Below are 12,936 nucleotides of genomic sequence, written 5' to 3'. Positions count from 1 at the left end.
TTTCTGGTATGGACTTCTTTTTTTTAATATAGTTCTATTTTATTCATATTCAGTTAATTAACAGATAGTGTATTATTAGTTTCAGAGGTAGAGTTCAGGGATTCATAACTGGTGTTGACTCCTAAGAGCAATTGTCCCGTGGGTACTTGGGATCGAAAACATAGACACAAAGAGATTTGAACTACCATTTTGCAAATAACATAGAAAATCCAAGTACTTGTTTTTGTATCAATCCATTTGCAAAAGAACTAACTGACCTAGTAAAATTTTTTCCCTAGCAGCTGAGCTATGTCAGCCAGCCAAAAGAGAGGCGGAACCAGTAGGAGGTGGATGCAGATATATAAATATGCCCAGCTGTCCCCATAGATCTATAGATATCTAGATAAATCTGTGTATCAGCACATGCACATCTCTATACACAGAGAGAAAACTGACATGTGACTGTAAGGCTTACCAGGCTGGCCCTAACCCCATGGGCAGGCCTCCAGGAAGGGCAGGCTGGCACAGCCTGAAGCTGTTGTCCACAGATAGACTCTCTACCTCTCGGGAAACCCCCAATTCTGCTCTTAAAACCCTTCCACAGATTGAATCAGGCACACCCAGATTATCTAGGATCATCTCTCTTCCCTAAAGCAAACTGAGTATAGATGTTATAGGCCGACAAAATACCTGCAAAGAAACACCCAGATTAGTGTTTGATCGAAGAACTAGGGACTACAGTCCAGCCAGGTTGACATGAAAAGCTAACATCATAGGAGCTGAGATAATACAGTTTGTACATATTGCTTTCTAACCAGTTCTAATAGGGAATAGACTTTAGAGCCAACATTAGAAGGATGCATTACGTTTCTAATTTTTAAGAGGCTTTAAAAAAATTGTTTTTAACTGCAGAAATTGGTGGCATTTATCAGATCTATCTCAGGAGAAAGCAATTCAGGAAAAGTATACTAGATAAATGTTTGGTAGTCCCTTCCATTCAATTAGTATTTGCTCGTAAGGTATCTTTAGTAGCAAATGTGAGACCCCACCGCTAATAGCAAGTCCCAGGTGAATTGTAGCCTCCTGCGTTGTCAATTAGAACAAGATCCATGTGCCCTAGATGAGATACATGCAAGGTCAGCAGACTGAATGTGAAAATGTGGGAACCGGAGCACTTTTCTTCTCAAGCTCTTTCTCCAGAAATATCTGCACCACTGGCAGCATTTGAAAACTGACCCAAAACATTATATCAAGGACTTTTGTCTATGCCTAAGCCAGACATCCCCCAACTGTCCTCTGTTTGTTGTGCCCCAAGCAACTCACTAAGTGTTTTGTGGTGGTCCTGTGCCAAAGAAATATAGTTTTGTTTATCAAATACTTAGATCCAAACGGTTTTGTTTATTAAATAATTTAGTTCCAAGTAACATGAATAAGAATTTAATGTCTTAGCCATGCAATAGTCATTTGAAAAGGTAGTTCACATAAACTGAAAGAAAGAATATTTTATTTTATTTTTAAATAACTACATCTCCTGTTGCAGACAGTTGTTCACATGATAGTTCTTTTCCTTTTTTAAAAATTTTATTTAAATTCAATTTGCCCGGTGGCTCAGCTGTTTAGCGCCACCTTCAGCCCAGGGCATGATCCTGGAGACTCGGGATGGAGTCCCACGTCGGGCTCCCTGCATGGAGCCTACTTCTCCCTCTGCCTGTGTCTTTGCCTCTCTCTCTCTCTCATAAATAAATAAAATCTTTAAAAAATAAAAAAATAATTAATTTGCCAACACATAGTATAACACCCAGTGCTCATCTCATCATGTGCCCTCCGTTATTAACACCATCACCCAGTTACCTCATCCCCCCTCCACCCACCTCCCCTTCCACAACCCTTTGCTTGTTTCCTAGAGTTAGGAGTCTCTCATGGTGTGTCTTCCTCTCTGATTTTTCACCACTCACTTCCCCCCTGGTAGTCATTTTCCTATCACAGTAACCAAAACTCAGCTCTGCAAAAACATGTCATTAAAAGAAGGGGAGCACAATCCACAGTAACACCATGAACTGCCTTGAGTCAGTCATTCAGACAGTGTCTAAAAGTAAATGTCACTGTGTGTTCCTCAAAAAATTTAGAATATGAGAGCCTGGGTGGCTTAGCAGTTGAGTATCTGCCTTTGGCTCAGGACATGATCTCAGGTTCAGGGATGGAGTCCCACATTAGGCTCCCTGAGAGGAGCCTGCCCCTCTCTCTGCTATGTCTCTGCCCCTCTCTCTCATGAATAAATAAATAAGTCTTTAAAAAATCAGAATATCCCACTGCACCCCTGTAAGCTTCCTGTGGCACCCCAGAGTCCCTCAGTACACAGTTTGGTAACTGAAGGGCCTAAGCATTTGTACAAGCACCTGGTTGAATCCTGAACAACCTAATTAAAAATTTGAAAATTTTCAGGGCGCCTGGGTGGGCTCAGTCAGTGAAGTGTCTGGCTCTAGATTTCAGCTCAGGTCATGATTTCAGGGTCATGAGAATGACACTTCTGTGGGGCTCACGCACTGGACATGGAACCTGCTTGAGATGCTCTCTCTCTCTTCTCTCCCCATCTCCTTCTGTCCCTCCCCTACTTAAAAAAAGAAAAACCCTAAACATTTTCAAGATTAGACCTTCTAGATATTTCCCTGTTTTGTATGAGAAAGATTCAAGTTATTCAACTAGGAAGCCCACTGCATTGATCTCTACATTCAAGTTATACTCTCTGAATAGAAGCAAATTAACAAGTGCATTAATGTTAAATTATCACCAGCCAATTTTTGCAGCTTTCTTGCTTGCCTTCTACCATGCTGAAATGGGCAAGCCTTCATCTTCACGTGCTCTTCCTTTTCTGTTATTTCTTTAGTCCATTGTTTGTAGTTCAGTGTGAAAGGGATTTAATATCTTTGTGTCAGGGAAGGCCTATTTATTCTGACAAACTGATCAACCTCCAGGGTGTTCCTCTACCATGAAACTGATTTTATATCTCATCCACGAGCTAATAAGATGTGAAGCGTTTTCCCTGTCACGCCGAGAGATCAGACTTGCTTCTGTAGAAAGCACTGGGTGAAATCACACAGTGGGTTCTTCTCAATGACTGAACAATACAGCCTGCATTTTTCCAACATAGCATGTGAAAGCAGAGAAATGGCTCTGAGGCAAACCTAAAGATGAGCAGACACATTAATAAAAAAAAAAACTGTTTTTCATCTTAAGAGGAAGCTCTGAGATCCACTTCACTCACTGTTTACTGGATTAGCTTTCAGTTCAGGGAAAATAAAAATGCCAAAAATTAAAACCTGGTAGTATTGGTGAATTGTGTAAAGACATCCTGACACACACCCCTCTCCTGCCAACTTGAATTTTTTCTTATCCTTTAAGATTTGATTTATTTATTCATGAGAAACACAGGGAGAGAGGCAGAGACACAGGCAAAGGGAGAAGCAGGCTCCCTGCAGGGATCCCACTGTAGGACTCGATCCCAGACCCCAGGATCACCACCTGAGCCGAAGGCAGATGCTCCACCACTGAGCCACCCAGGTGACCCACAACCTGAATCTTTAAATAAAGTTTAGTCCCCACTAAATTGGGTCCAGTCTCTCTGCTGTGAGAAGAAATAAGACTAGAATACTCTGGAAATAGTGGCTAGAAGGTAGGTTGCATCATATCTATAGAGGCTTTTTCCTTACCAGATACTTGCCTTTCTTGTTTAGTATGCTCAGAGATTAAGACAATTTTCAGACAAGCTGTTAAAACAAGAAATTGGACATAGGGAAGGAGGGAAATCTGTCTCTGTGGTGAAGACAGCATGAACCCTTGGATAGGCTGTTCTTTCTGAGGTGAGGAAGGGTGGTGATATACTAGGGGATAAAGCTGGACTTCTCTGCATCCTGTTTATTTGGGGACTTACCTGAAGCAAAACTACACTGACTTCTCAGCTCATGCTATAGAATATTCATATACAACTTTAAGCCTCTGCAACTTTTTTGAGTCTTCCAGATTCTTGGTACCGTGACTATATCAGTCATCGTTTGCTGTGTAAAAAACACCCAGAAACTCAGTGATTTAAAACAACAATCTTGTTCCTGTTTTGCCTTATTTTCTTTTTTTCCAACAAGGCCGTAATTTGGGCGGGGTCCTGTAAAGAGTTTGTGTCTGTTCCATGTGGGGTCGGCTGGGGTGACTCATCCAGGGGCTGGAAGTTCCCCTGGAAGTATGGCTCAGACTCATGGCTGGCAAGTCGGTGCTGGCTGCCTGCTAAAAGCTCAGCCAGGGCTGTTGGCCCTCAGCTTCAGTTCCTCTGTGCACGAGCCTCTCAAGAGCCACTGGCAGGAGCAGAAGCCGCCAATTTCCTAAGGCCTGGGCCCAGAAAGCGGCATGCCATCATTTCCACCATGTGTGGTCAAGGAGTGAACACATCCATATTCAAGCAAAAGAGACATAGAACCCACCTCTCCATGGGAAGAGTACCAGCTCATCCTGGGCTGATGCTAGAAAACCACCACCCCTGCCCATACTCCCTAATCACTGATCCTGCTCTCTTCCCTGGAACATTGCCTCTGAATACAGTTTCTACTGTGAGATGTGTTTCTCCCCAGTGTGTTAGAGAATGTTCGTTGAAGGGAACCTGTTTTTTACTAAAGCAGCTCCTTCTTCAGCTGTGAAACGGGGTGGGGGGAAAACAGTACCTGGCTGTTACCAGCTTGATTTTTAGAAATCAATTTTTAGAAATATTGTAGAAATTTTTAGAAATATTGTATGCCAGTTAAGGCGTACTAGCTCCCCTACCTCGTACAGGGTTTCGATGAGAGAGTTACTACTGCTACCCTGGTTTTTCAAAGGGCACATATCTGAGGCATAGGTGCCAAGGTGGCTTCCTGAGGTGTCTCACTCAGTTGGCAGGTGACAGGGTGATGACTTCAAGCCCACGTGTCCAACTGCAGAGCCCACCCCCTTAGCCAAACCCTCTAGAGCATGGCTGGTGATGATGGAGTAGTCCTAGAGGGGACAGCTGCCTTTTCCAGCATTCACTCTGCAGCTTCCTTCCCACAAGACAAAGGGTAGAGGTGCTCCCCAGGTCTCTTCCATTCTGCAGTGTGGGAATGATGAAAGGAGCACCATCATCAGGTGAGAAGACCCACTCCAGGCCACGTATTAGTCCCTGAGGCCGACATAACCAAGTACAACAGACCAGGGGACTCAAACAACAATTATTTTCCCACAGTTCTGCAAGCTAAAATCCCACGAACAAGGTGTCAGCAGTGTTGGTTTCCACTGAGGTCTCTCTCCATGACTTGCAGTCATAGAGGATTAGGGCCTGCTCTAATAACTTCATTTTACCATACTTACCTCTTCAAAGACCCTCTTTCCAAATGCAATGACATCCTGAGGTACTGGGGGTCAAGACTTCACCACATGAATCAGTAGGGGACCCACTTCATTTCATCTTTCCGTAATAGGCTTTCAATGCAAAACCAAATCTATTAACATAAACATATAAATCCTCTGTGTATGTAAACAGGTCTTGGATGTGAAATTCTTGAATAAACTTGTTTTCCTCATATCCTAACACCAGTAACACTCTACTACAGGTATTTATTTGCATTATTGTCTCTTCTGGCAGACTAGAAACATCATACAGATAGGAACCGTGTCTCACGCATCTTTGAAACCCTGCTATATTGCTTGAAATATTACTTAGTGAAAGAATAAACAATATAACTTTATTTCTCTTGGCAAAAAGTAATCTGGCACAGAACCCATCACACAAGTCAGAGGAATGAATATAATGAGCTTGGGGGAAAAAATGTTATATCCAAATGCTGCCAACAAACCCATCCCTAACACGTGTGTGTTCTTCTGCAGCTCATCTTTTGCCGGGAATGTAAGGAAGAGTACCATGAAGGCAAATGCAGCACCCTATTTGAAGCCTCAGGAGCAGTGACTCAGGTAGAGTGCCCTCTTCCCTCCACAAAATAGGGCTCGGGATTGGGTGAGAGACAAGAACTGGTCAGAAGGGTTCCAATCTGAAAAACAAAACAAAACAAAAACCCAAAACCAGACTAGTAGCCTACAGCCACGGGGAAAGGGGCTCTGACTATCCATGCCTGTGGTCCTCCCAGATCCATCCACCTTCTCAGGGTAGGGCTATAGATGGCCATTGGGATATGCCCATACTTTCCCCAGGGGAATAGGGAAAAGGAACATAGCATGATCAGAGGAATCTTCAGAGGAGAGAGAAAACAATTTAACAGTTTCTGAATCTGATCAATCAATGTGAACTCCCACACTTATATTTTTTTAAAGTGCCTTGTTTAAAATCATTGGTGAAGCTATCTCCATGAATGATGTGCACATATTATATGATGCAAGTATATTATTGTTTTTTAGCAATATCACGAACTATGCTAAATTGTATTTCAGTCTTGATTAGGTAAAGAACGTGTTTACTGAACCTTACTCTCCAATGTACTATATCAAGGCTTAGGGAAATGCAAATACATTTTCTTTTATTTATTAATTATGATCAACAAACCTTAGAGGAAAGGAGTAAAAATTTCAGCACAGTTGATGAATTCACTCATTATTTTTCCACTGATAGAGATGTTAACAAGGTTTTAAACATTAAATCTACCCAGATAAATCTTTTAGTTATTTTATTGACAGGAACCTCATAAATAGACATAGAAATTTCAGAACGTTTTAATTTTTTTAGAACGTTTTAATTTTATAGTAGAGAATAGAAAATATCTGAATGTTCTAATATTAGAGCATAAAGAAGTATATCTTTATAAGGTATTTTGTGGATTTATTTACTAATATTAACATAACTAAATAAATATAACTTGTGAATTCAGGTCTTCTTATCAGCTTCTAAAATGTTGGCCATGAGCATATTGGGAGATAGGTCTGAATTACCATAATTTTTGCAACAGAGACAGCAAATGCTCTTTCTGGTGATTTTATTTTAGCCCAGGGACATTCAAATACAAGCTCACTGCATACTGATGTCAGAAATAATATTAGCCCTGAGACTCCCCTGCCCCAGGACCCTGTAGCCCAGAAGAGCTGGACTAGACCAAGGAACTGAGAAATGGAGTTGGTCTAGAAATTTACATCCATATGTTCTTATAACCACAAATACTGACAAAGCATTCAAGAAGTGATACCTTAGTATCTATTTATTTGAAAACAATAGCCATAAGGTGAAGGAGAGAACTGCTTAATGTAAAGTTGTCCCAGTGCCTGATCCCCTTGATAATCCCCTTCATGATTCATTTAAGAAGAACCAACCAGGGATCTCTGGGTGGCGCAGCGGTTTGGCGCCTGCCTTTGGCCCAGGGCGCGATCCTGGGGACCCGGGATCGAATCCCATGTCGGGCTCCCGGTGCATGGAGCCTGCTTTTCCCTCTGCCTGTGTCTCTGCCTCTCTCTCTCTCTCTCTCTCTCTCTCTCTCTCTCTCTCTGTGTGTGTGTGTGTGTGACTATCATGGATGAATAAAATAATAATAATAATAATAATAAATTAAAAAAAATAAGAACCAACCAACCTTGGTGTTAATGATTGAGGTAGCACCCCCAAAATTTTTTAAACCATTAAAAACTTAATATTCAATTCAGGAAAGTGGAAGAAAGCTAGAGCTTGCCTTAAGCATTAGATGATCAGGATCCTGTGTCTGCAAAGACCACCAATTAGCAAACATTAAATCAAGCATTTGTATCCACCAGACATTCTTCTGGGAAACTGCAGGTAAGCATTTTTTTAGGATTTATTTATTTATTTTAGAGAGAGAGCAAGCAGGGGAAGGGGTAAAGGGAGAAGGAAAGAGAGAATCTCAAGCAGACTCCTCAATTAAAGCAGAGCCCAACACAGGGCTCGATCCCATGACCATGAGATCGTGACCTGAGCCAAAAATCAAGAGTCAGATGCTTTTTTTTTTTTTTTTTTAAGAGTCAGATGCTTGGGATCCCTGGGTGGCGCAGCGGTTTGGCGCCTGCCTTTGGCCCAGGGCGCGATCCTGGAGACCCGGGATCGAATCCCACGTCGGGCTCCCGGTGCATGGAGCCTGCTTCTCCCTCTGCCTATGCCTATGTCTCTGCCTCTCTCTCTCTCTCCCTGTGTGACTATCATAAATAAAAAAAAAAAAAAAAAGAGTCAGATGCTTAACCCACTGCCCCACACAGATGCCCCTGCAGATAAGTATATTTTTCTTTAGAATCACATGAAAGAGTTATAGGGGAGACTTAAGGGAAAATAGATAACAATAGTAATATGCAAAACAAAGTTTAGGAAATATATAGCTTTGTACAATGCCTCCCCAGAAAAGACATGGAAGGTAGATCAGAGTTTGTCAAAAGGATAGTGGGTAAAGGATGATCAAGAACATTCCAGCAGGAAACACTGCATGAACAAAAAAACAGAGGCAAATATCTTATCTGGAGCACAGATATTTAATAGATGTTTGTTGAGTGATTGTTGCATCCATAAAGAAAAAGACGTTATTTCATTCATTCATCATATATGTATTAAATACCCATAATCCATTAGGCTTTGTTCTAGGCTCTGGGGATACAGTACCTGCTGTCACAGGTTTTACTATATTAGATGCCACACGGGCTGCACAATCAGTATGATAGGAGTTCAGAAGAATAGTCGATTTACTTTTTTTTTAAGATTTTATTTATTGGGGATCCCTGGGTGGCTCAGAGGTTTAGCGCCTGCCTTTGGCCCAGGCGCTAAAATAAATAAATAAATAATAAAATCTTTTATTTATTTATTTATGAGAGACACACACAGAGAGAGAGGCAGAGACACAGGCAGAGGAGGGAGAAGCAGGCTCCATCCAGGGAGCCTGACGCGGGACTTGATCCCGGGACTCCAGGATCACGCCCTGGACTGAAGGCGATGCTAAACCACTAAGCCACCGGGCTGCCCAAAAATAGTCAATTTAGCACAGAGTTATCCAAGAAAGAATTCAGGAAGAGTAGTAAGACCTCCCTGTAGTAAGACCTCCCTGAAATGAAGCTCCTTTCTGCCTCACTCAAGCTGCTGGGCCAATATCATACTCCTCTTATTGGAAACAAAACAAATTGACCAACTGAACTGGATGAGTCTCTCTATCCATTACTGCCTGAGAACAGAAGGCACTTCTTGGGGTTTCACTGCCCTTTTTCCCTATGTCTCTGATTTATCAGGGTCCTACAGGAAAAAATAATCCAACTCAGATGCACATGAAGAGATTTTAACTAAAAGGTCACAGATGACCTACAGTGGTGGGGAAGGGTCACAAGAACCCAAAACAACATGGAGGGCCTCCTAGTGCAGTGTCAGTGGGGAGCCATGACCACCTGAGACATGAAGAGCCAAAAAGAGGAAATGATGTCACACAGGGAATAAGCCTGCCTGGAGCCATGGAGGTGGTGCCTCTTGACAGGAGGTATGACCACAGAGGGTCCAGCATAGCCAATGGGCCCCAAGCAGGAAGGGAAGGAAGATGGACATCTTGACTTCTCTCTCTCACCCTCTAATCTCTTGCTAATGTCTCCCATCGGTCACATCCAACTGAAAGCCAACTTCAAGGAGTCCTAGTGACACAGACTGTATGGGTCAGCCTTCCAGGTGCAGGGCAGAGGAGGGAAAAGAATACAGAGTAACCAGCACATTCTCTATGTTCTGATTTACCAAGTCTCCAAAGCCTCCTGATTTCAATCATAGCTATTCTTGGACATGGAAAAGGATGAACCACATGAACTGTTTCATCAAACTAAAAGATCCAATTCCATTCGGTAAGAAAAAGAAGGACTGTTATTTTAACAGGGCTAGTTTGTTTTCTGTTCCCTGTATTTCTCTCAAATGGCAGTGATCTCCAGGCAGATGACCTCTGCAATTCCACCGATAAGAAATTTTTGAAAGGAGAACACTCTATACATGCAACAATAAGAATCTAAACACAGCCGCCCCCCATCCCCTTGGAATTGAAGGCTTTGGATGCAGCCTCATGTCTGGATTTTGCTCATACTAAAAAAATACCCTCATTAACCCTCTTCACATTTCCTTTCAGTTCAATTCACTTGTAAGGTTTTCCCTTTCAATATTTGCAGCTACTCTCCACTGTTCTCCCTTGAAAGCTGAGCGGTTTCTGGTCTTTGATATTACATTTTCCAGCCAAGCAAGCCCATGTCTCCTGGGGCCCAATCAGGCCTTTTCCATCAGTTAGGCTGCTTGACCCTAAGCTTAATGCATTTTTTGATTAATGAAATAATTTTTTTAAAAAAAGCAAACTCAAAAATTGGTTTTAAATTGGTTTTAAAATATTGAACAAGCTTTAGGTTGAAACTGCTGGGAGTTTGGGAAATCAGTGACAGAAGATCAATCCATCACAAGCTAATGAGAGTCCAGTCCCATTTGCTTCCCCTTGTTCTTGCCTGGCTGTTTTCCTCCCCACGCTTTGTTTCCTTCCATATATTCCCTCTGGAGGCTTTCTAATAAGTAAACACTTGCTCTTGCAAACCACATAAATTGATTCATTCTCCCAGTGGTTCCAAGTAGTACATGTTATTCTCCCTATTCAACTGGAAGGCAAACTGAGACTTCTAGATTTTTAATGATATTGTCCGGAGCCACAGAGGAAATCATTTTCAGTGGCAGTACCCAATGAAAGAAGTTTGGGAACAGTGGCTGCTCTCTCCAAGTAATAAATCTACAGTGTCTAAAGGGAGTGTGCCCACCCCTGCCTGCCAAGCTCCTACCCAACCTGTAAGACCCAGCTCATATATCACCTCCTGCATGAAGCCATCTGACCACCCCCACTACCTCTTTGAAGCTCTCAGACAACTGTATATACTTTCGTTGTATATTAATCACACTGAGATATTGTTTCCCTGTCTCTTCATTAAAATTCAGAGCTTTATTGGTGCATGATTTGTACCTATTTTGTCTTTATAACCTCTGGTGCCTGGGATGCCTAGGATACAGTAGTACTCATTGAGTGCTTTTTGAAAGAATAACAACTCTTTCCTTCATCCCCAAACCTCCCTTCTCAGCATGAAGCTGAGAAAGCACTCTATAGAAATGGTGAAAGGAGTCATTCAAGATGGTGACATAGGAGGCTCCTGAGCTCCCCGCCCTCATGGATGCAACAAAACTTCAGGTGCTCAAGAAGTAATGCCCTCTGAAAGAGATCCAGAAACTAGCTGAGTGTCTCCTACATATCAGATGAATGAGAAAAAAAAAACCACATCAAAATGGGTAGGAGAGGCTGGAACACACTCTTGCCATAAACCCCACTCCTGGCCCTGTGCCATACAATTAGGGCAGAACCCTCAACTCCCAGCTTCATCTTGGACTCCACATCCAGCACCCTGGCTGTTATGACTGGTTACCAAACACCTAGCTCTGAAAACCGACAAAGCTTATGACCTTGAGACCCACGGGACTACAGCAAACACAGAAGCAATTCCAGTGGGGCACACCACAGTCACCACATCTATCCTCACAGGACTCAGCACAGAGGGAGCAAGCAAAACATCCCATCTTGCAGTCTTTCCACGAAGGAGGTTTACCTGCCTGCTTTGAAAGCTGCTGCTTCCAGGCCAGGCTTCTAATTTATCAGGCACTAGGGGTTGGCTGTGATCCTCCCCAGAAACCGGGAAAATGAGAGGATGCCTCGCTCACCTTCTCCCTGTAGTCCACCACAAGTTGCCAATGTCCTCCTGGAAGGAGCTTATGCACAAGTCTGCACCCCAACTTCAATGGCTCTTACCCAAGAGATGGGTCTCTGATCTCTGCTCTGACAGCCAAAGAGGCTTTATGAGTTCCACAAGACTGTAGCTAATAGTCCTAATGACACATAGTAACTGGCTATTCCTCCCCACCTCACAGGGCTCAGTACAGAAGAAGCAGGCAAAAAACACTATCTCCCATCTTTTCTTGAAGGGATCTATCAAAATACTTGAAAAGCTGCCACGTGAGAGTCAGGCTTCTAATTTAGCAGGCATCTAAGGGCTGGCTGCAATCTTCCCCAGAGACAAGGGAAGCCAGCAAATACTTTTCCCATCTTCTCCCTTCAGCCTAATCCAATAATAGAACCAAATTGCTAGTATCTCCTTGAAGGAGCTTGTACACACATGTGACACCAAGTTTTCACAGCTTCCACCTTAAGGATGGGCACCTGGCTTTAATAGCCAAGGGGGCCTGCAATCACAATTCCCACAAGACTGTAGCAAACAAAGAAACAGTGTGTAACAGGTGCAGGATCACTACCACCACTTTATGGTGGTACACCTGGGCTCAGCACAGACAGAACAAGCAAAACCATCTATCTCCCAGTTTCTCCCTGGAAGGGGCTTAACTATGTACTTTCCCAGCTGCCACCTGAGGATTCCACTTCTAATCAGCCTGAATCTAGGTGCTGAGGGCAATCCTCCCCTTTGGTATCCTGATAGTTCTTGACATATCGTCAACTACTGGAAGGCACTAAGAACAAAGAAAGAGGCTTGAACCAACACAAAAGTTTGAGTGACAGCCAAGTGCTTGGGCCAGGTTAGTTGACAAGGCTCATCTCCTACATAAGATGACTCTTTTAAGACTGGGAGAGGTGGCTATTGTATCTAATGCACAAAAACCAACACAGAGAATCAAGGAAAATAAAGAAATGGAGGAATATGTTCCAAACAAAAGAATAAGATAAATCACCAGAAACAAATCTTACTGAAGCAGAGATAAGTGATTTACCTGATGGAAAAGTCAAAATAACAGTCATCAAGATGCTCACCAAGATCAGGAGAGCAACGCATGAACAAAATGTTCCAATGGAGATAAAATATCTATCAGAATACCAAACAGAAGTCACAGAGCTGAAGAATACGATAACTGATCTGAAAATTACACTAGAGGGTTTCAACATCAGGCTAGATGAAGTAGAAGAAAGGATCAATGAG

At 42.6% G+C, this 12,936-nt stretch overlaps 1 protein-coding gene across 2 annotated transcripts in view; it reads left to right on the top strand.

Moving 5' to 3' along the window:
* PRKN (parkin RBR E3 ubiquitin protein ligase) overlaps positions 1-12,936 on the top strand; it is a 1,295,055-nt gene that overhangs the window by 1,248,449 nt on the left and 33,670 nt on the right. For both annotated transcript variants that reach the window (XM_055312055.1, XM_055312054.1), the window contains one exon: positions 5,863-5,946. In XM_055312055.1, the coding sequence (XP_055168030.1) occupies positions 5,863-5,946 (84 nt within the window). The remainder of the gene's footprint in view (positions 1-5,862; positions 5,947-12,936) is intronic.

This window comes from Nyctereutes procyonoides, unplaced genomic scaffold (assembly GCF_905146905.1).
Source record: "Nyctereutes procyonoides isolate TBG_1078 unplaced genomic scaffold, NYPRO_anot_genome, whole genome shotgun sequence".
Classification (NCBI taxonomy): domain Eukaryota; kingdom Metazoa; phylum Chordata; class Mammalia; order Carnivora; family Canidae; genus Nyctereutes; species Nyctereutes procyonoides.
Note: the sequence above shows the minus strand (reverse complement) of the source record. Positions and strands in the feature narration are given on the sequence as shown.